Source organism: Apodemus sylvaticus, chromosome 12 (genome assembly GCF_947179515.1).
Source record: "Apodemus sylvaticus chromosome 12, mApoSyl1.1, whole genome shotgun sequence".
Taxonomy (NCBI): domain Eukaryota; kingdom Metazoa; phylum Chordata; class Mammalia; order Rodentia; family Muridae; genus Apodemus; species Apodemus sylvaticus.
This window is the reverse complement of record NC_067483.1, coordinates 65,845,616-65,869,150: the sequence shown is the minus strand read 5'-3', so window position 1 is coordinate 65,869,150 and position 23,535 is coordinate 65,845,616. Positions and strand designations below refer to the sequence as shown.

At 40.9% G+C, this 23,535-nt stretch overlaps 1 protein-coding gene across 1 annotated transcript in view; it reads right to left on the bottom strand.

Annotated features, from left to right (window-relative positions):
- The window catches only part of Astn1 (astrotactin 1), a 317,026-nt gene that overhangs the window by 49,003 nt on the left and 244,488 nt on the right, over window positions 1-23,535 (bottom strand). Inside the window, exon 16 of the mRNA XM_052200999.1 lies at window positions 21,719-21,907. Coding sequence (XP_052056959.1) covers window positions 21,719-21,907 — 189 coding nt within the window. The remainder of the gene's footprint in view (window positions 1-21,718; window positions 21,908-23,535) is intronic.

Sequence of the window (23,535 nt, the reverse complement as noted above, 5' to 3'; positions counted from 1 at the left end):
GAAAGGGGCAGATTCCATCAGAGTGCTTAGAGCGAGAGGGGACACTTGAGTGGCTTCTGGGACAGGTCTCAAGGGATACAAGCATCCTTTAGGACAACGGAATTGCCAGTGATGGAGGTGACAGACTTTTTCTCTAAAGGACAAGAATGAACATACTTTGGATTTTTATGGTCAACTTGGTCTTTGAGGTTACACCTCCACAGTATCCATGTACTATAAAACCAGCTACAGACATTTGTTCCAGTAAACCCTTGCTTACAGATCCTAAAGTCTCATAGTTTGTACATAGTTTTACATAGTTTTCACATATTTCCATCTTTGTTCTCCATTTTATTTGTATTTTACAGCTTTCAAAATATGCCATTACTATCAGCTTGCAGGCCATTTAAAAGTTAGCGCAGGCCAGAAGTGCCTATGGGTCATAGTTTGTGATCAACCACTTCTCTGTTGTTATTTTACTACAAAAAAAAGCTTTATTATACCTAGCCTCACTGTATTCTTAGATCTGATTTTGAGGTAGGCATCATTGTTTTCATTTATCAAACTTACAAATAGAAACCTCAGGTCATGTGGGTTTCAAAGGCCTTGCCACAGTGACTCTTCATAAAGGTCAGGAATACATGGAGGTGGTGCAATGAATGCTTTTTGTTTGTTTGTGTTTCCCAGAGCAATGAATCCTTTTTGTTTGTTTGTGTTTTCCAGAGACATTTTGAAATCTAATAGTTCTCCTAACTAAGAATACAAGGTTTGCTTGTGGTGGTTCACGACCCTAGAGTCATTTTGGAATCCTGTGTTCATCAAGTTCTTTCTTTAACAAGTCATGGCCAGGATGGATAGAACACTCAATAAATTTTATTTTCAGAATATTACCTGAAAATTTGAAGGGAAAAAATTAGTTTTTCAGTATCTATTGCAAAGTCTCCCATATCCCACAGTGGTCCAGAGTCATGTTTGGAAGGTTGTCTAACCTCGACAGATGGTGAATATTCCTGGAGATGGGATTGTCCAAGTCACTAAGTTCTCTATTTTTCTCTCCGTTTTGAGGGACAATTCCCTCTTGCTTTGCTTCTTTACATTCTCTTGTTTAAAATCAATTTCCTATACTAGAGGAGATGAAGGAAAGGTGGAGATTGTCAGGTACTCTCCATCAGTTGGTGTGATTACACCAGTGGTAGTCTCCAGACTTCTTAGATCATTTTCTTTCTCTGAATGGAGCTAAACTATCCTTGCAACAGTCTGTGGGATTCTCACAAATGTAGGCTCACCCTGAGCTGTCAGCTCTTTGGTGACAGAGACAGACTCATCAGTTAGGACAGATCTATTACAGATCAACCCTGCATCCAGCTCTGGGCTAGGCCCAGTGGGGAATACAGACAGTAAATCATCTTTCTTCAGAGAATTTATAGTCTACATAAGCCAAGAAACACATGATAACAAAGTAATTCCAGCTTCTCCTTATTTGATATTATCCCTGGAGTGTATTCAATCAGATAAAAAATATTTGTAGACTAATAATCAGAGATTTATTCAAAAGGATAATTGCCAAGGTAGAAGTGGCAGGGGTATTGTTGTCATAGAGAAAGAAGCCATTTCCATACTGAAAACATTCTGATGGGGTCTACAAGTTGCTCAAGTTACATGGGAAGGCTTTTTACTTTTATAGAGAGATGTAAACAAAGCTAGAGATACTATGGGATGTGGGATGTTATAACTGGATAGAAGATCTCAGGTTAGCTTCCTCTCTGGGCTAGCTATGTACTGGCCCATCCTGATGGTAGGCCAGAGTTCAGAAGATGAAGAGAAGACACTAAATCAGATGTTGACTAACAAGCATTTGACTCCTACTGGTTGATGATATAAGCAATCCAGCCAATCATATCTGAGACAAAGATGAGGAATTTGGTAGTTGGCCTTACAGCCTTATCAAAGGCAAATATGGAGTTTTTACCCACTCCATGTAAGTATCAGAGATAAATGCATCTCTTCCAGAGCACAGAAGGGTACAGGGATTTCTTATTCTCCCCACAAAATACATCACGGTTGACTCTCACTACTTGAACCTTCAGGTTAATGCTGAAATAGTTGAACTTATGCCCAGGTCTGACCCCAGAGTATAAAATCAGTCCTAAATCATAGGGAAGCAACTGGAGGCATAGGAAGAATGGGTGTGGGACTGGAAAAGCTCTCAGGATTAAATGGAGGACCATGTTTTGTAGAACGATTGGAGGCTCCCTAGATTGCTAGGGCACAGTATATTCCTCATGGAGGGGAGCAAGATTAAAATCTCACAAAGAGGAGGGCTGCTATGGAGTTATTAGTTTAACTTGGTGACACACGCATGCTACAGAAAAGCACAAACATTAAAGGTACATGGTAAGCTATGAGATAGGCTCCTGAAGAACCAGAGAAGTAACAGAGGGTTTGAAGTTACAGTCTGGAGAAAAACACTTGCTAGAAGCTAAGCGAGCCTGGCCAGGGGGCTAATGAAGGTAAATGACGCAGCATCAAGCCTGGAGCCCACCAAGAGAGTAAATGAGAGACCAGTCACAAGACAAGGACAGCCACGCAGGCTTATAGTTCTGGGAGTCAGACTTCCATAGTCGCTGTGTGCAACAAATGAAAGGCAAACCAAAGGGCTACTTTGGGAGAAACAAGAGGATTCCGTGACATAGCTGAGGAGGGCTAGGTCTCTCTTTCTTAGATAAATAACAACAAAAACTCAGATTTGCTTGAGGTAGTTTTATAGAACTTTTGTTTATAGAACCTCAGAATGTTCTTATGTCTAGAATATCTTAACAACATTATTTAAATAAAAGGCAACCACAGAGGTTTTCGTGCTTTGAGATGGTAAGAGAGCTTGTGTCAAAATTAAGCTTATAAATCTTCATATCTTCTAAATCCTCTAAAAGCCTTTGAAATTCTAATATACATAGGAGGTAATATAGCATGTAGTGTTGGGGGAAAATAATTTGAACATTGAGCTCAGATCTTGAAGAATAACTTGTTGAACACATGTACTGTGAAATCTACTTCGGAAAGTTTTAAGAATCTCATGATACTACTGGCCTTGTGACCTTTTCAGTACACAGTATTTTTATTATTTCATTCTGTAGATGAAAACTCTAAGGATGGGGAGGGGGGTGTTGTCCCTTTGTTTGAGGATTATGTAGCCAGCAAGAATCTAACTACAACCTCCCTAGCACAATTTAACACTTCCCTCCCCTTTATGCATGTACAAGATCTTCAGAGCTGACTCCAGAACACCTGGCAACCTGGGGGTTTTATTTTGTTTTGTTTTGTTTGTTTCTTTTCTTTTCTTTTTTTCTGAGTTGTTTCTGACACTTTAAGTGCATTGCTGGACCTCATGCACTGTGAGTCTGCTGATACCAGCTTCCAATCTATTGGCATTCACCTCTGGTGCTACACGGCTTCCAGTGGTATCATTCGGATTTTAGATTACTCCTCTCCCTTTGTTCCCTAGCACCTGACATCTATAAACATGACAACACAGGCAGAAAAGGGCACCATGAGCAATCTCCTGCCTCCTAATGCAGACTGGTGTGAGGTGGGGAGGGGAAGGGAGGCATGGATACAGTCCTGATGTCTTATACATCCCTGGAATTGACATGCACCAGGCTAGTTCTCACAGTTGCTACCATCAAGAACCATTTAGTGTTAAATTTAGAATAAAAACCAATTAAAAGATAACAAGGAAACATATGCTTGGAATAGCAAGAATCAAACATGACTGCTAGCTGCTGTAGCAAAGAGTTTGTACGTTTTACTAAACTGAATTTCCTCTTACTCATTCTCAATCTCTCACCCACATTCCCGATTCATCGCTACCCAAATGGCTGGGGGGGGGGTGCACACTAGAAATTTTACTACAATGCATGCAGTAACCCTATCCAGGATTTTCAAAAGATTTCCTGCTGATCCTTTCCCATGTCTTAGACCAGATGAGATTGGTTAGTGGTTCAACAGTGTGTTAGAACAGTGACATGGGCTAGGTTCATGGTATTTCCAGTCGGGATTATCACCACAACACTGTTTCTTCCATCTACCTCAAGAAGATGTGCCTGAAATTTTGGAGACCAGGAAAGATGCTTCCCCTCTAAACCCAGAAGGTGAGGTTGTTTTTTGTTCTAGTTCCTTCTATATTGCTATGATAATGTACTAATCAAAAGCTTCTTGGGGATAAAGAGTTTATTTGGCTTGAAATTCAATGGCACAATCAATCACTGAGGGAAATCAAGGCAGGAACCTGGAGTCATGAACCTAGAGGGAGAAATCACATAGCAAAGTTGCTGGCTCTCTTTGTCTCTGTCTTTGCCTCTATCTCTCTGTCTCCCTCTGTTTCAGTGTGTTTCTCTGTTTCTCTCTCTCTCTCTCTCTCTCTCTCTCTCTCTCTCTCTCTCTCTCTCTCTCTGTCTCTGGCTCACTAGCAGGCTCATGTTTATCTAGCTTTCTTTCAGAGCCCTGAACAACCTGCTTAAGGATACCTGCAGTTTAGACTCTCCTGGATAAGTTACTAATAAAGACATACCCACAGGCCAATCTGATCTAGGCAATTCCTCGGTCTAGGCTTTCCTCTCAGACAACTCTACACTGGGTCAATTGGCAAAGCTAACTAGACCCCTGCCTTCATTATTGCCAGCCTCCTCTGTATCCAGAAATAAGTTGTCACAGAGCACAGTTCTGGTACCCAGAAAATCATGCCAATCAGTTTAATACCTTTGCAGTTTTACTAAATGTTGGTTTGGGAAGTTCTGTAGGGGCTTTGATGGTTTCCTTTAAGTCTTCTTGGGTAACTCCCTATGTTATGTTCTACTATGGTTCCCCAAAACCTTGCCCTCCATACCATACCCAGAGAGACTTATAACTTGGCAGAATTCCCTCAACTACTGTCAAATCCACAGTCAAGTGAACATTGGTTTTCCTTTTACCCATCCTGGCTGTCATCAGTTCCTACCACCCCTACTCCAAAACGTTGTTGGATGCTCAACTTCTATGCCTCCTCACCCTCCAGTCACCCCCAGGATACTATTAATTATACCTTTCTAAAGCACAATCAGATCACAAGATTTCCTGCTGACACACTTCAGTAATGTTAAAGTAACCGAAAGACAAACATCAGATGAGAAGATATTGTCAGCTGCCCCCTGCACCTCACTTAAGTCTCTGGGGGCTCCATATAGAGCGGGCATCTTCTCTTCCTGGTTTCACATGCCAGCCTAGGCCTGTGACCAGTTCAGTCCCTGGTGTTGGCAATATTGAAGTTCCTTCACCTCCATCACTCAGTTCAGACAATGTTTGCCTTTCTCAAACCTGACCCAGGCTAGACCATATCCTGCTCTTTCTGTTTTCATACCATCAGTAGCCCTCAAACTTCACTGTAACTTCTTGTTTATTGGTGAATGCCTAGATATCTTGTGAACAACTTGAAGGCAGGGCCTGCTGATGTTTCATCAAAGTATCCTAAAACCCAGCATTTTACACAGGTCTGGACCTCATCCACACTTAGTACAGATACTTTCACAATGTAAAATGTGATGACAAGGAAAGAACTGAGCAGAATAATGATTCCCTTCTCTTCTGCTGTCATCTTAATATTTCCTAGTAACAATACAACTGTCAAGCAAGTGATCATGACTGGTCTGATATCCTCCTGGAAGGAAGTGGAGTTCAAGACACATCCAGAAATGAGAAGACATGATAGGCAACAGGCATATTTGGGGTAATAGGCAAATGGAAACAAAGTTATAGTTCTTTGAGACTAGGATGACAGGTAATCCAGACTTGGCCCCAAGTTCAGTTCTACTTTCTGTGTGACCCCCAAGCTAGAGGCTTTACCTGTGGGCCTTAGATCTTCCCCTCTAGAGCTGTCTTTGTTCACCGGTAGGGTACTGCTGTGAGCCACTTACAGATGATCTCGTGCCAGCTCTGACTTTTCTTAAGCCATTTTACCCAGTGCAGAGGAGACCTGGACCTGGGATTAATGACCTCCTACCTAATGTTCTGGACGGAGCTGCATGGCTCTGTCTGTCAATCCTCAGCCCTTCCATCTTCCCTAGCCAGGCTTACTGTCCCACCTCAAGGATTCCTACTGGCCACTAGGTCCCCCCAAGGATGCCTTTCCCCTACCCAGCTCATCCTACATAGCTTGGCACATGCAGTGACTCAGCTGGACCTTCCCTGATCTCCTCTAATGTGAGTAGCCTGACTTTATTCATTTCCTCCATAGCTAATTCAAAACCCATAATCCTTTGCTGTTTATTTACTTCTTTATATCATACCTCTTCCATGACCTCTATCTCTAGCAGAGTAGTGATTGCTTTTCTTATACAGTGTTGTTTGCCCAGTAACCATAAGTTGGAGACTATTCACTGAAGGACTTAAAAAATAAGAGTTAAAAAGAAAGGCCAATTCCACTGTTTTGTTTTATTTTAATTTTTATTTTCTGTTTATCTGTGGACCCCTGGTGGCCTCTGCCAACCCAGCAAGTGTGGGGTATGTGATCTATATGAACCCAAACACACTGACAATCCTTGGGGGGAAGATATTGAATACAGTTTAGAGGATCCATACATTATTCCCCACATAACCCTATAGAAGGATTCAGGGGGCTGTGTTTCCTGATTATCATCATCACCACATTACTGTGGCCAATAGCTAGTGTGAACCCACTGTGAGCAGGATCTGTGACATCAGCTGGGGGTGGAGGAGATGCAGGGAGTGGGATGATGCCTGTTCTTTAAGAAAGGGAGTAAATGGCGAGGATGTGGAGAAAGAGGAACACTCCTTCACTGCTGGTGGCATTGCAAGATGGTGCAACCACTTTGGAAATCAGTCGGGCAGTTCCTCAGAAATCTTGGCATGAAACTTCCAGAGGACCCTGCTATACCACTCCTGGGCATATACCCAGAGGATTCCCCGGCATGCAATAAAGACACATGCTCCACTATGTTCATAGCAGCCCTATTTGTAGTAGCCAGAAGCTGGAAAGAACCCAGGTGTCCCTCAACGGAGGAATGAATAAAAAAAATGTGGTATATATACACAATGGAGTACTATTCAGCCATTAGAAGCAATGAATTAATGAAATTCTTAGACAAATGGATGGAGCTGGAGAACATCAAACGAAGTGAGGTAACCCAGTCTCAAAAGATCAATCATGGTATGCACTCACTGATAAGTGGATATTCGCCTGGAAACTTCTAATACCCAAGACATAATCCACATATTAAATGATGTCTAAGAAGAACGGAGGAGTGGCCCCTGGTTCTGGAAAGACTCAGTGCAGCAGTATAGGTCAATACCAGAACAGGGAAGTGGGAAGGAGTAGATGGGGGAAGAGGGGGAGGAAAGAGGGCTTATGGGACTTTCAGGGAGTGGGGAGCCAGAAAAGGGGAAATCATTTGAAATATAAATAAAGAATATACCGAATAAAAAAAAAGAAAGGGAGTAAATGGATTGAATGAAAGTGCATAGAGCCTAAAGGCCCCCAGCACATCAATATCACAGAGCCAATTACCGCTGTAATCGACAGACTGACAGGAGAGAGCATGGCCGGCAGCCTGGGCAGCAGAGACACATACAGAATGACTGTACCAAGATAGTATAAGCCCTATCTGTGGGGAAGACTGCAAAGTCCCACAGAAAGATACAAATGCCAAGGGAGTGCCACTGTCGACTCACCAAGCATGCTTTCTCTCTGCTGCGGGCACCCACATTTCACCTCTAAAACACAAGCTTTGATTGGCAGGTTTTTGTTGGTTTTGTTTGAGAAATTGAACTGGAGAACTACAGGTTCCTACCTCTCCTTTCCCCCATGTTTGCCTTGCTTTTATAAAACTAAGCACCCCATTTTTTTTCAGTTTTTCTAAATTGAAGACTCATAAGTTCTAAATCAGTGGAATGCACACTTGCCCTGCCTGGGTGTAACACGGTGGTGGGTTTTTCAAGGTTATTTGACTTAATAGAACAGTTGGCTCCTTTTAAATTTATATGGTGCTTTAAAGAGACATGAACAAAACTGGCTTCAATGCTTTCAGGGTACCCAAGACAGAGGCCAACTCGATGGCTACATGTCTTAGCATGGCCAGGACGGCTCCAGCAAGCACTCAATCTTAAAATGCTTGTTAGCTTCCTTCACTCAAACCTTCCACACAAGCTCCTGGGCTTCCCCATAGTTCATCCCATCAAGGGCACCCATTAAAGCACCATGTATGTGATAAACCAGGCTCTCTGACAAAGCATTCTCTCAGGAGGGAGTATGTTCTGAACCTTGCATTAGCCTTCCTTGCTTCTTCTGTGGGACACTTGGAAGGAACCTCAGGCTCTTTCCTGAAGATAATGACTAGGCAGCTGTTAAGTTTACCCTCAATGTTCCCTGTAGGGAGAGTTCAAGGAAGGAAGTGGATGTGATTTAAAAAACCATCCCTACCAGTAGCACAGATGAAAGAGGTATTCCAGGACTTTGGGGCAACTGTAACTTGAACAATCTACATTTCAAATATTTGCTAAATAGCCACTAGCACCAGGTTTGAAAATAATGTCCCTAACGTCTTTTTAAAAAAACTACTTACTTGCCATATATATATATATATACATATATATATATGTATATATATATATATTACTGATCTCCTAAACAGTAAGTTTTATCTTGTGTGTTTTTAGTCCCTTTATTTTAAATGATATCTTCTGTTAGAAGGGCTTTCTAACAGGCCCAAGCCTGGCAAACATGACACCTGTAGGTCTTGCCCTCTTCCCTTGCAAAATCTTTAGATTACATCCCTAAAACTTGCCACCAAGGTCTATTCCCTTATTTGGTCACTTTCTTATGCCTGACTAAAAGTCCAGGTTTCAACTATCAAAACCCAAAGGTCCAGGAGTCAAACTCATTCTTTGGCAACTCTGACTAACATGTCCAGTCAGGACTTACCAACTTTTCCTAACACAGACTTCCCTTTTTTATTTCCTTAAAAACCACTCCTGAAGAAATGCTGTTGCTAAGTTTGCCTGATCAAGAGACATCACTCCTTGCCCTTCCAAGGTAATAAATCTCCTTTGCACTGAGAATTTGGTATCTGGGTGTTATGTGCCAATCCCTAGGTGAGGTCCCTTTCACATTAATGGAACCAACTTCTAATGAGTTCTATAAAATTAAAGATAACTGTGTCTCTGATAACCAAAGCACATGACCTGGAAGTTTTCTAGAAATAGCCTATGACCACACTAATATGAACTTACAGGGAAGGGGTTCTCATGTGACCTGGAAATCATAGTACCTGTGAGGCAGGGATTAAAAAAACAGGAGCCAGTCTAGGTTACACAGAGAAATCCTGTCTCAAAACAAAAAGTTAAAATGTAATTCCAAAACAGGATCTGGAAGATGGCAAAGAAAAACCTACTGCATATTTCTTACAATACTGACTAGCAACCCCTAACTCAGAACAACAATCACAAATTGAGGGTCTGCTGTGAATTGAACCTGTTGCTGCTGATGGTTACTTCTAGTCTCTCATCTTATCAAATGGCTTCCTTTTCCAATCTAGCCTGATCTTTTAATGGCCAATTTATAGGCAGGACATAACCATCCCACCTTCCCATCACCATGACAACTCCCATATGTCATGATGACCTTTGGTGATCAGAGAGGAAGGTGGGTTCTTGGAGAAAGCTGCCTCTGGAGTATGGAAGGGCAGGGCTAGGGATGGGAAAACGTTTAGAGGTGATCACTTAAACAATATCTAGGAGTTTTTCTTAGAAAATATGACAAGAAGGAGAAGGAGGAGGAGGAAAAAGAGGAAGAGGAAGAAGAGGAAGAAGAGGAGGAAGAGGAGGAGGAAGAAGAAGAAGAGGAAAAAGAAGAGAAGACCATTTTAGACACATACTCTTTGGAAAAAACTATTGTTTGGGTGCATGCTAAAGGCTATACATGGTGTGGCACATTTGCAAGATGTGGGGCTGAGAAGCTGAGGATTTAGGAAGAAGCTTCATTTGATGATAATGGGATTGTATGCTGTGCTGACACCACTATGGAAATTTCTCAAAACCTTTAAAACTACCCACCAAAAGAACTCTGTGCCCTACCACAGAGACCCCTCTATATCCACATTTATGGCTTTCTTTATGACAGCCAAGACACAGAAGCAGTCTAGATGCCTAGCAACAAACAACTGAATGAAGAAAATGAGGTACATCTATACAATGGCAATCTATTCATCTAAAAAAAAATGAAATTATGACATCTGCAGGAAAACTACTGGAACTAGAAACCATCATGTCAAGAACAATAAGCCTGACTCAGAACAAAGATATTAAGTGTTTTCTCTCGTGTGTACTCTAGATTTTAGTTATTATATATCTGTGTGTATACTTGTGTGTGTTTGTGTACATGTAGGCATTCTTGTGTGCTGTAATACTGGAAATGGGGCCATAGAGGGGGAAACCTTAAGATGATAGAATACACATGACATGCAAACAGAAGAGGGAAGGGGAAAGGACAGAGAAGAAGTAAGGAACTACTAAAGAACAAAGAATGGTTGAAAAACACCATAAAGGAACACATTACTTTGTATGCTAATTAAAAGCAACAAACACAGTTGTGTTTTTTTTTTGTTTGTTTGTTTTTATTCAAAAGGGAAGGTCTGTGCCTGTGAACATCCCATTAGCTGTTTCTGCTTGGAGGAAGCTTCAAAGGTTCCTAAGCATTTAAAAGGCAGTGGCACCCCTGTGGTTCCTCAGCGGGGCTTCCCTGGGCACCTATTCCACAGGGAGTCAGTGTTCACAACCCTTCCTTTAAAAGGACTCCAGTGGGATAGAGGTTTGATCCTTCTACCCAGGAGTCTGGTTTGTAGAGGATTTGTCACTTGTGAAATTGACATCATTTGTTTGGGGGGGGGAAAGGGGTGGGTTTTACTGAAGATCCTTTAAAAGTTTTTATCTGTGACTATTTTGTTCAAAAGAAGGGAGAGGAACTTCATATTTCATGAAAATGATAAGAACAACAGAGGCCATAGTAATAATCTAAGTCTTGGTGCAGCAAAAACAAAACCGGCAGATATTTTTCTTTACATATGAACCTTAAATCCATTCCATCTACCACCATGTAACACAGCTTAATATCCCTATCTTACAGACACAGAGACTGAGGCCCACAGCCAGTTAGCAAACATCTCAACAGCCACACGTGAAAGAAAAATCTGATGTAATTCTGTCAGACACTGAACCCTTGCTGCAAGCAACTCCATTAAACTCCTATTGCAGCACAGTTGAATTAACCTATTTAGCCTTGAGTCAGGCATTATTAAATGTTGCATTATGTTATCAGAAATAGAAATCATTTGCCGAGTTTATAGAGTCACAGAACATTAGAAGTAGAAGAAACTCTTAAGTGTAATCTAATTTCAAGTTTGTTATGATGGAGACAGGAAAATTATTTTGAAGAGGGCTAGGTAATTTCTTCAAGGTCAAGGTGTCTGGCTAATAGCTCAGCTGAGACAAAGGACCCTGGTTCTCTGGTATCCCATTCCAGTGCCTTTCACCTTGGCTCGTTGCTACAGAGGAAGATGAGCATGCCAGGCTGAAGAAACCGTGTTCATCCCACAGAGCTGTATAAAGCCCAGTGGTGATGCCACATTCGGCATCTCCCATTTGACACAATCTCCCATCACAAACATCCTTCATCTTGTGTGTTTTTCCCCTCTAACATAATTCCTGTAGAGGTAATTAGTTGTAGAATTCATCCCAAAGCTTAATCAAGATGAAAAGCCACACAAATTGGTGCATTGTATTGTTAAGCTTCTAGCCATTTGCATCTCTCTCCTGTGTCTATACCATTCTTTCCAGACCAGTGGTATATTTTGGATAAAATTAAATGGGGCAAACACATTTTCCGTGCTTTACGTTGCTGTATCTGGTGAGTAGAGCACAATTGGCCATAAGCAGAGTTTCTTTATATTGTGTTACAGAATCCAACCATCTCTCCTCTCCACAGTCATATTGTTTCATGGCCCAGTATTTTTCTTAGCAACTTCTTGTGCTAGTCACTTTAAGTGCTGTTGAGACAAAAATGCAGAGCAAAAGGAACTTAAAAAAGGAAGTCCGATTTTGGCTCGCTGTTCGAGGGTACCGTTCGTTGTGGTAGGGTAGTCATGAGGGTGCAGCCTTGAGGTGACTGGTCACCGGATTACAGCCAGGAAGCATAGAGAAAAGAAAGCTGATGCTCTGCTTGCTTTCCTCGTTCTATTAAATCCAGAATCCCAACCAGTAGAGATGTACCCCATCATTTAGAGTGGGTCTTCTGATATCAATTAATCTAATCTAGAAATTAGCTCACTGATATGCATAGAGGTATGCTCCTGGAGGATCTTAGATTTTGTCATATTGATGATCAATATTAATGATTCCACTCCTATATGCACTACAATACTCAAGGAGCTATGGAAATAAAGGAGAAAGGCTATATGACTGCAATTGCATCTGTCTAGATTATTTTCTCTTCAGGTCTTAAATTTTTTTAAAAGATTTTTATGTATCTGAATGCTATCCGTGCAATAGATTCCCTGGAACTGGAGTTACAGATGGTTATGGATGCTGGGAAGGAAACTGGATTTCTCTGCAAGAGAAACAAGTTCTTAGAACCACCAAGCCATCTCTCCAGCCCTTGCACCGAGGTGGTTACAGGGTCACTTCCATCTTATATTCCAGGTTTCAGCTTAGAACCACCCCTCATTGCTGTCACTAGGTAATTTCTTGATGTTTGCCAACTTCTCTGTCACCAATTTTCTAGTTAACCTCTAACATATCAGCTGCTTGTAGCTTCCCCATAGCATATATTCCTGTGTGAAACCATTGCTTTCATTCAGTCGCTACTTGCTGATTTTCCCTTCTCTTTAGGACACAAACCCCATAATGGTTGATTTTTCTTCTGTATCATTCATCATATACACAGTGCCTGGACAACTGTCCAAATACACAGAAACTACTAAAGAAAGAAATGGATAAATCTAAAACCTATTCCTCAGAAGCAATCAATCAAGCTGCAAAAGTGAAGTTTACATATATGTACAAACTGAAAATAACCTGGAATACAACTGTAATGGACAATGTTGATTGTCAATTTGAATGCATTAAAGACAAATAAATAGATCACTGGATGTGTCTGTGAGGACTCATCTGATTAGGTTAATGGGGTAGAAAGGCCCACCCTAAATGTGTGTGATAGCATTGTGCTGGCTGGAGTATGGAATAAAGAAAAAGACTTGGGCACCAGCATTGATCCCTCTTCTGCTTCCTGACTATGGACACAGTGTGACTGGCTTCTTCCTGCCCCTGCCACTGTACCTCCTATGCCATGGTGGGTCACATCATCTGAAACTCAGAGCTGCCTTTGTCAGCTGTTTAGTCACAGCATGAGATCAGTAACTAATACAGTCATAAATCAACCATAGCATTGCATGAAAAATATGCTACCATCAACCAAAATAGTATCCAGACTAAAATATGAAAGTCTTTGACAATTTGTGATTCTGAGAGTGAAGAAAAAATGACCATCTTCCTTAAATACTGTTTTAAGCAACCTAGTTTTCTTGAGATAGTCAAATGAAGACAGAGTCAAGTGAAAACAGTATTGCCTAGAATAAAAAGCTAAACAAACACCTTTACTCCTGACTGCAGTATATTTCTAATTCCCTTCAGTATCTGAGTACTTAAGACAATCCGATGTTGTATACCAGCTGCTTCTGTACACAAACTCAATAACCAATGGCTTACTCAGAACAAAGTCTCCACCCAAGGTCAGTCTTCTAGCCTGTACCAGTCCTTTGTAGACAGGGCAGGAGGAGAGAACCCTAGAAGGTACCAGTTGTTTGTTGCATAGGATGGTGAGAGAACATTCTGCCTGTCGATCTCTGAGAAAGTATACACAATGTGTTCTGGGTATGAGCAGCTTTGGTATCATCTGGGAGCTTGTTGGTAATGCATCATCTAAAACTTCACCTAGGCTCACTGAGTCATTCTTCATTTAGTAAGATCCTATGCAATACTCATGCACACTACATTTTGAGATGGGATTGGGGAACTGCTGGCATCAGATATCCTGATGCAAAATAATTTTGCAACAAACTATGTAAATCCAGAAATTGGAGGAAATGGCAGTTCATCTGCCATGCACCTAGCAGGGCTGGATATCTGGCCTCAGTGAGATCACAGTAGATCAATTTCCTGACTTTAGTGTACATGTACAGGCCTACAGGTGTATAATATGTGTGTTTGGCAGCCAGAAGTTAACTTTGGATACTATCCCTGAAGAGTCATTTGCCTTGTCTGGTGAGATGAAGTCTCTACTGGCTTGCCACATACCAGGTAGGTTGGGCTAGTCTGCTAGCAAGTTCTGGACTTCTGTTCTTCATCCCCTTCACCACTGAGATTACCAGCATGCACTATCATGCCAAGCTCTTTTTCAGTTTTTATAGTTTTAATGTGGGTTCTAGAGATTGAACTTCAGGCCTCACACTTGTTTGAAAATGCTTTACCAACAACTACCTTCCTAGCTCTGTTGGCATTCTTTCTAATCCTGATTTGCTACCTATAAGTCCTGTGATGCAAATTACTGAAGCTCTGCAGAGAATTTCTTTCTATAGACTGGGAAAGGTAGGACTTAAGTGATCTGTCTGCCAGAAAATTAAATGAGAAAAGCTACATTGTGTACATAACAGATCGCCTGGCTTAGAACAAGCATTCAAAACAGTCACTATTGAGGAATATTATTCTTAATAACATCTTCCCTCCACTTACAAATCTAGTTTACTCTGGACTTATTGCATCAGAACCTAGGGACTGGAAGCCTCAAACTAGATGCTCACACCTGATTAGAAAGCTTAGAGTCTCTTTTAGAGCTTCTGTCTATGGCATAGCCCTGCTTAGCTCTGACAGCTCCTCCCTCAAACCTGTGAATGCCACAGAGCAGCACAATCCTCCTGGTCCCTTCTCAGCTTACTGCATGGCTTTACATTAAGCAGACCCTTAGCAAATGTTTGCTGAATGACTAAATGAATCATTTAGAGAAAGTAGCCATATGCCATAATTGCTCTGCTATTGAGTGCTAACTTGGTTGTTGCAAATATACACAGAAAGGGCCTTTGGAGCTGGTTTGCAACCCAAGGGTTGTAAAGCAAAACATTACAGAAAATTTAATGATGACTTTTCATTGGATTTCTGCAAGTTTGTGTCTTTAGCTTGGCCACATTTTTAAGGCATGCATTGCAGTCTGGGACATTAGCCTGAAAACCATACCAGTCTAAAATCTGTGAGACTCATTGAGACTCAGCTGACCAGCACACAGCCTGGCATCTGAAGGCTAACTGCTGAAGCAGTGGTTGTTCTGGGACAGCTGCCGCAGAGGTCTGTCTATCTTAGGAAAGGGACCAGGTAACTGTCTAAGACCAAGACCACACACAAGCAAAGCAGAGAAACATGGAAAACATGATCCTGAGCACAAGATACAATGTCACATAGGTGGATCAAGCTTCCTTTCTTCTAAAATGACTGCCGATGTCGTAGAAGTAGAGATCATAGGATATGACAAACTCTCCACTGAATCTCAGAGGACAAAGACGGCATTGCACTCAGCTCCCCCCATGAATGGGAAGGAGACAGCTGAAGAGATAGCAGTGTGCATTGTGAACGAGCAGTCAGAGCACACAGGAAACCTGGCTTATTTCACTTCATCGGCTTGGAGGCCCCAGCTGATAGGCAGCAAAAGCACAGGCCAGGGAGGTAAACTGGCCAAAGGTCAGATCTCCAGTAGCAATGCCAGTGACTTTAGAAATGGAAGGAAAGAAAAGCCTGGGCAACAGGCTCCTAAGTGGAACATTAAAAAAATAAAAGAAAGCAGCTGCACTCACTGTGTAACAGGGGATTAAGGCTAAGTCTGTGCAAGACTTATTTGAGGAAGGACCACTGTGTTTTGATCACTTTTCTGATATATATATATATATATATATATATATATATATATATATATATATTAGCTTTTTTTTCCTGTTTCTTCTGAAGTAAGGGAAGGTAAAAGGCTCATTCTTTGACCAATCTGTGGGAGCTAATTGTATGCCTGGCACTCCCTTAGGGGGTGAAGACTTAGAAACTAATGTAATACGTCCTAACGCTTTACATTTCTTTTCAGACTTCTTGCCAGTGTTCAGAGGATTTTCTTTTCCCTTTTCCTCTTTTTTTCTTTTTTCCTTCTCTTTTTCTCTTTTTGGGGGTGGGGTGAGAGAGAGGTGTTTTTTTGTGTTTTTCATTCAGAGTCTTGCATAATCCAGGCTGGCTTTAAACTTGCTATGTGGCTGAGGAAGGCTTGAACCTCTAACCCTCTTGTATCCACCTCCCAAATGCTGAGGTTACAACCACGGCAATGCTGAGAGATGTTTACATACATTGTGTGCTTTGGTTTTATAGGTTAATTCGATCCATTTTTAGCAAAGATAGAAAATTTTTCATAAAATAGATTTCAATCAATTATAAGAATTTATTATACGAGAGGCACATATTTGTTGTAGGAAAAGAAATATGGAAGTTATCATCATAAAAAAAGCTCTATTATGCTTATCACTAATCAATCTTGAAGCAAACAGCAGACAGTTTGCTTTCTTGCATAAATTAAGTGTTTTTATATTACATATGCATTTTCTATATATTACTTACATGTGTATATGTGTGAATTTATATATACATATACCCCTTTTCTGTACGTATATATATATATGTAGATATACTTTCGGTAGGTATACAGAGAGAAAAGAGTTAAAGGACTTTATATTATATTTATGTATATATGTGTTTGGATACATACATTGCACACATATGTATAAGACTAGATCCTAATTTATCTCTTCTACAGTTTGTTCATTCACTTTTAAATGCCAAAGAAAAGAAACTCCAGATGTCTAGACAATAAACTGGTAGTAGCAGTTGTCTTCTTCCCACTGGTGAGTAGATTACTAGGAAAGAGTGAGGGGAAAGATCTGTTTTTCATTTTATACTGTTTTAATGCTCTTTGAATATTTTAAACAAATACACTTAAAATTCAAGATAGACATATAGTTAGTGCTGCCAAGGCTACTGTTATAAGAGATAATACTACAAGGAAATGACAATACAGGTGAATGTAAGAATGCTGCAAAGAATCTATAAAGCATGATAGAAGCAGGAAACACACTGCAAAGAAAGGGTTGGGAAGGCCCTGTGAAAATGGCATCACTCTAGTTAGTTCTTGCAGAGTGTGTGGGGGAGGGGTGGAATCCAGGATGGTGGACAAGGTTGGGTAGATGGATAGCTACAAGCCTGAAGGCTCAGAACTCCAAAGAACTTCAGTGGCAAATGAGGGAGACCCAGGATCTCAAGAAGCTCTTATCCTGTCTTTCTGAAGTCATCCTTTAGAGCTTCAGCCCACTGAGCCTGGATCTGGACTTCTGGCCTCCAGAACTAGCAGAGTGTGACTTTATTCTCAGACCTCAAGCTTGTGTGATTTGTTACAGCAGCCACAAGAAACCAATGTAGGGAGCAAAGTTGTACTTCTCATGCAAAGATGTGAGGAATGGGTAAGTGTGTGGCTTCAAGCTGAGGAGTGATGCCACTAAATTGCATTTTTAAAAGGTAACAGATGGTGAATTTTAGAATGCAGTGAAAAGGCAGGAAACAGAAGCAAAGGAGTTACCCGAGGAAACCATTTAAACGGTGTTCTTCTTGATATAATAACTATACAGACTTACAAGTACAGCATGGTGTGTTGACTGATGCGTATTATGTGTATGCATGATGTATGTTTGATGCAATAATCAAAGTGAGGTGATTAGCATATCCATCACCTTAAATTTTGATCACTTATTCATGATGAATATACTCAAATATTCACTTCTAGCTATTTAGAATATGACAACATTGTAGTGAACTATATTCATCCAACTGTGCAGTGCATCTGAACTTAACTCCTGCTATCTATTACAGCACACCATTTATGAGCTTCTAACTCCCTCCCCTTTCCCCTTTACTCCATCCAATCTGAATCATTGCTATAGCAATTGATATTGTAACCTCAGTCTTGAAGGAAAGCAAAATAAGAGACTTGTTGAGAAAATATCTAGGTGGTTAAGAAGTCAGAACTTCACAGTGGTTTAACGAGAAGGATAAGAAGAACAAAGCTTCTTCAATTGAGATCTTATGCCATACATGGTTTCAGAATCTAACTGGTCACCAGAGTTCGTGGAGAAGATGCATGCAGAAATCTTAAACATTCTGTAGCAACGATGTCCTGATTCTTGGAGGAAAGGAAAGATTTTAGGGTAATAGTTGAGGAGGACTTAGATAGAAATCACCTAACATCAGTGAAGAAGGAAGGAACAGTAAAGATAAAAGAGGACTGGTGACATGGCTCAAAGATTAAGAACATCTGTTGCACTTTCTGAAGACTAGAGTTCAGTTCCTAGCATGCGAATTAGGTGGCTCACAACCACCAGTAACTCTTGCTCCAGAGGAACTGATACCTTCCCTTTGTCTCTGTGGGCACTAGCACATGTGTTCCCAAACACACACACACACACACACACACACACACACACACACACACAGAGAGAGAGAGAGAGAGAGAGAGAGAGAGAGACAGAGACAGAGACAGAGACAGAGAGACAGAGAAAGAGATAGAGACAGAGAGACAGAGAGATAGGCAGACAGACACATACACACATGCACAGTGAGAGAGAATAAAATAAATCTTCTAAAAAATGAAAGCTTCACATCATTATAATAGATGTAAATGATTTATTTAAAGGAGTAATAGCAAAAGGTTTGAAAATAGAGATTAAGAACATAGGAAGAGAATATGAACAGAACAGCAATGGCAGCATCGTGTGATGAGGGGTTTTTAAGGAGTGACATGATGATAGAAAGTCTATAGATAAGATAGATGGAGGGTCATAGAATAATCGCTAGTGACACTCTGATTAAAAAGTCCTTGATTTTCTCCTCTAGTGCTGTTAAAAAGCAATCAGAAGAGTGAAATGAAGTCAATGAGAGGCACCAGAGAAATAGCATGGAAACTCTTAAGACACGAATTGAGAATGTGTTTAAAGTAAACAGTTGTTAAAAGGCTCATGTTTGTGAGAAGATGAGGGTGCAAAGACTTAAGGTTGGGAAGAGAGTATTTGGTGGCCAAAAAGATGGTAAAGACTTAACAAGGACACAATTGATGATCATGGGGGTAAGGTGGACCAGGACAGCTGGGAGACCAAAACTCAGGCAGAGAGGTTAGTCTGAGGTGGAAGAAATTCCTGTTTTCTGGATTCGAGGGTAAAGAATGCTGAAAGGAGACATGAGTCACTTTGGAGATTGATATACAGGAAAATGGATGACTTTCTAATTGTGCTATTTCTATGAGAAAGGTAGAAGGAAAGAGAGTGGGAGGGAGGTGCAGAGAAAGAAAGAAAGAAAGCTATCAAGTCTAACCTTAGATATAAGAAATGAAAGTACATTTTTTCATAGGTTTCCAAAAGATTCATTTAAAGGTAGTTAGTCAAAATGCCTAAGCACACAGTGGTATCATGAGAAGTAAAATAACTATTGAATGGAAAGCTCATCTCTAAAGATCTGGCCCAAACCGTGCACATCTGGGGTTTCATCAGTCATGTGCTTCTAATGCTGCATGCCCCCAATGCTGCCCACCTAAAAGTCCCTATCAGGAGGGTTTTTACACAAGTTACCATCTCCACCATCATCACTAGTGACAACTCCAAGAAACAACAGCAGCAACAGGAATAGCAACACATGGTTGTGTTTTAGAGATAAGGGAGATGGGTGCTCAAATTTAAAATTGAGAACCAGGACAAACAACAAAATAGATGAATCCTATAGTTTATGGAGAAGTCTCAAGAATGGGGGCAGCAGGGCTGGAGAGGTGGCTCAGTGGTTAAGAGCACTGACTGCTCTTCCAAAGGTCCCGAGTTCAATTCCCAGCAACCACATGGTGGCTCACAACCATCTGCAATGTGATATGATGCCCTCTTCTGGTATGTCTAAAGACAGCAACAGTGTACTCACATAAAATAAAATATCTTTAAATAAAAAAAAAAAAGAATGGGGGCAGCAGGGTGAACATCGGCAGTGGTCACTTGTGACTTCTTACAACTCATGCACAGATAAGGCAAACTAAAATGGCTGAATACCTTTTAAAGGTAAATGACAAGCGAGACATTAGATACATCATATTTCTGAGAACTAAAGTCAACAGTTGGATTGTGGCAAAGCTGGATCCTCAGTGACAAGCTAGGCTTCCCATTGAAGGAAAGCAAGGCATTGTGCCAAGGCTATGAAGAATTTCCCTTCTGGCTTCAGTTTTCTCTTTAAGAACAGTAAGTCTCTTGGAGAGAAGCAACATGTAGAGCCAGGAGCTTGGAGGAAAGGTCAGATGTTTTTCTCCCAGAAATCCCAGGCTTTGGCAATCGCTGAGCTCCTGTCAAAGAGGAAGAGCTGAGGCGTCAGCCTTGTGATTCGGTCCCTGGAGTCTGGAATGGAGACTTCAATGGGCTTTGGCAGCTAGAACTGATCTTATCTACAGTGTCTTATAGTACACTGTTCTCCTAGCAAATTGTTTTCAGAACATTGTTTAGGTCCCAAAGTTTGAAAAACCCATGGTTGTGTTTCCTTGGTGTCTGAGGACTCTGGCTCAGGGGATTATTATTACAGCCACAGTAGCCCAGGGATTAATCTTTTGGTCCTGGGAGAAAGATGCCAGCCAGAAGAGAAGCTATAATATTTCTGCATCCTGATGAGGAAGGCAAATGGGTTTGTATGGAGCTCGTAGAAACTAGCACATTTGAGCCAAAATTGTTCATTGGTAGTATGGCCAACCTAGGAGAGACCCTAGTCTCAAGGGAAGTCTTGATCCATGACTGTTAAGATATCACATTTCTTGAATTTTGTTCTGTCAGTTCAAGACTTCCCTGTTAGCAGCTCACAAGTCCGTAACTAGCTCTCATCAGAATATCCTGCAGATCAGCTCAGGAGGAAGTCCAAGAATGGCGATGCTAAATCAGTCTTGAGATGATTATAAATACTTAGGACAGCATCACTACTGTACAACAAAGTGACTTCAGAAGGTTTGAAAGTTTTCAGGGTCACATTTACTGGTCATTCACTTGCTGTTCAGATAGCAGGGAAGGGGTTTATTTTTAAACCTGTCATCCAACACTAAGACATTTCTTCAAAACACAAATCAATAGGGAAAATGGAAAATAAACCTAAATATAGTGCAAGAATGAACTAGAAGGGGCCTAGTATGTCATTCCTGTGAGAGGTTAAGAGGCAGTGTGTTGGGGTTGCTGTGGTTAAATGGACTGGAACATTCTTCCCCCCTTCTCTCCTAATTCACAGCAGCAGAACGGATGGGGGCTGTCAACCGTTAGTGGACTCTTTATAGTAACTAACATAGTGAACATATGGTTAAGATTCCATCTGCATCATCTAATATTCTCATTTTGAGATTTGTTCTTATTAAACCAACCTTAGAAATTCTGCAGATAAGCAATGACCTTAGAAATTTTGCATGGAAGCCCACAGAATTGAGGGCAATCTGAATTAATCCTTTTCCTATGGAGCCTTTAGGTTTGGTCATAGGACTTGCACAGGTGTAAAGTTTGCCACTGGGCAGGCCACTCACCTTTACTGATGTCTTCATATTCCAGCCAGAGTCTCCGCTGGACTTGTTTGTTTGGGTACCAGATAGAACAGGATTCCTCAAAGCCGTAGATGGCTTCCTGGATGTAATGGTTACCAAACTGGTCCAACAAAGCCACAAAATCTGCACGAGATGTAGCCCCATCCAAGGAGTGAAGGGCATTGCTGAAGGCTATGGGAGAAAGTCACCCAAGAGTAAATAAGAATGGCCACTCACCCATTAGGTACAGATTCCTAGGCACCTGGGCAAAAGTATGTTGGTTGTGTTGTTTAATTTTATGCAAGTTAAACAGAGGAGTGCAAATCCCGACTCCTGCAACCACTAAGTAAATGGGTTTTGTATCCCCTAAAACTGCAGTTCATGACATTAAGCCGATTCAGTCAGTTCAATTAATAGCATTTTAAAAATAGAAAGAGAATACTTTAGTCTAAAATAGAAACATAAATACTAGCAGGGAACATTTCACATCATACCATAAGGCATTGTTTTATGATATATTTGTTGTGCAAATGTGGGTGTGGGTGAAGCACAGGGCCATAAAATTATATATATATATATATATATATATATTCTTTGGATAGAGACAGTGATGGCTAAGACTGATTGTCAACTTGACAGGATCTGGAATCATCTAGGTCATGAATTTCTGAGCATGTTTCTAGATTGGGTTAGTTGAGGTATATCCTGGTTGGTGTTTGTTAACTTTACATAAACCTCAATATGTTGAAGAAGAAGGAGGAATATTGAAGAGATGTCTCAATAAAATTTGCCTATCTGTGGGTGATGTCAAGCCTTGGCGGGTGGGCTTCGGTTGAGAAGAAAATAATCTGAAAAAGCCATCAAGAAGCAAGCAAGCAAGCAAGCAAGCAGCATTCTTCCAGCTCCTGCTTGGAGTTCCTGCTTCAGATTCCTTCAGTGTGTACCAGTAACGGGAAAGGATAAGATCAAATAAACCTCTTCCTCCTGAAGTTGCTTTTGGCCATTGTGTCTTATCACAGTGAAAAAAACAAAACAAAACAACAACAACAACAAAAAAACCCAGCTGAGACAAGGTGGGAAGCCCCACCCTACTCTGGGTGTGCCAATCACATGGGCTGGGGTTCTGGACAGAATACAAAAAGAAAAGCAAGCCGAAGACCAACATTCATCTCTCTCTGCTGCCTAAGAGCAGACACGGTGTGAGCAGGTGCCATCAGATCCTGCCACCCTGCTTTCTCTAACATGGCAGTGACCCCAAATAAACCCTTCCTTAAGTTAATTGTATCATGTGTTTTCTGTCATATCAGGGAAAAAACTAAGAAAGAGGAACCAAAAATAGTTTGCAAAAGATTTGACATTTTCTAAAGAAAAGACATTGGAAGAATATAGTTAAGAAAGGCCACCTATATTTTACATATGCTTATATTTTATTTCACAAAATCCAAATATAAAAGAATCAGCAAATAATGAGCAGCAGAAGAACTCTGTATGTCTCTTCTCTCTTCACTCTAGTCAGTTCTGTTGGTAGTTTCTGCTTTTCTTTATTAGCCTCATGAGGTAAAATGATCTGTAATAAACATTCCAACTCTAATACTTTATCTGGCCAGCTCTAGCCATTGTTTCTTTCTAAACATTCTTTTTGAGTATATGCCTAGTTTTCCATCGTAATTCTTTTTCTGGTTGTTTGTTTGATTTGATTTTGTGTTTTTAAGACAGGGTTTCTCTGGGTAGCCCTGGATGCCTGAGATCTCACTTGGTAGACCAGGCTATCATAGAACTCAGAGATCCACCTGTATCTGCATCCCAAGTGCAGAGATTAA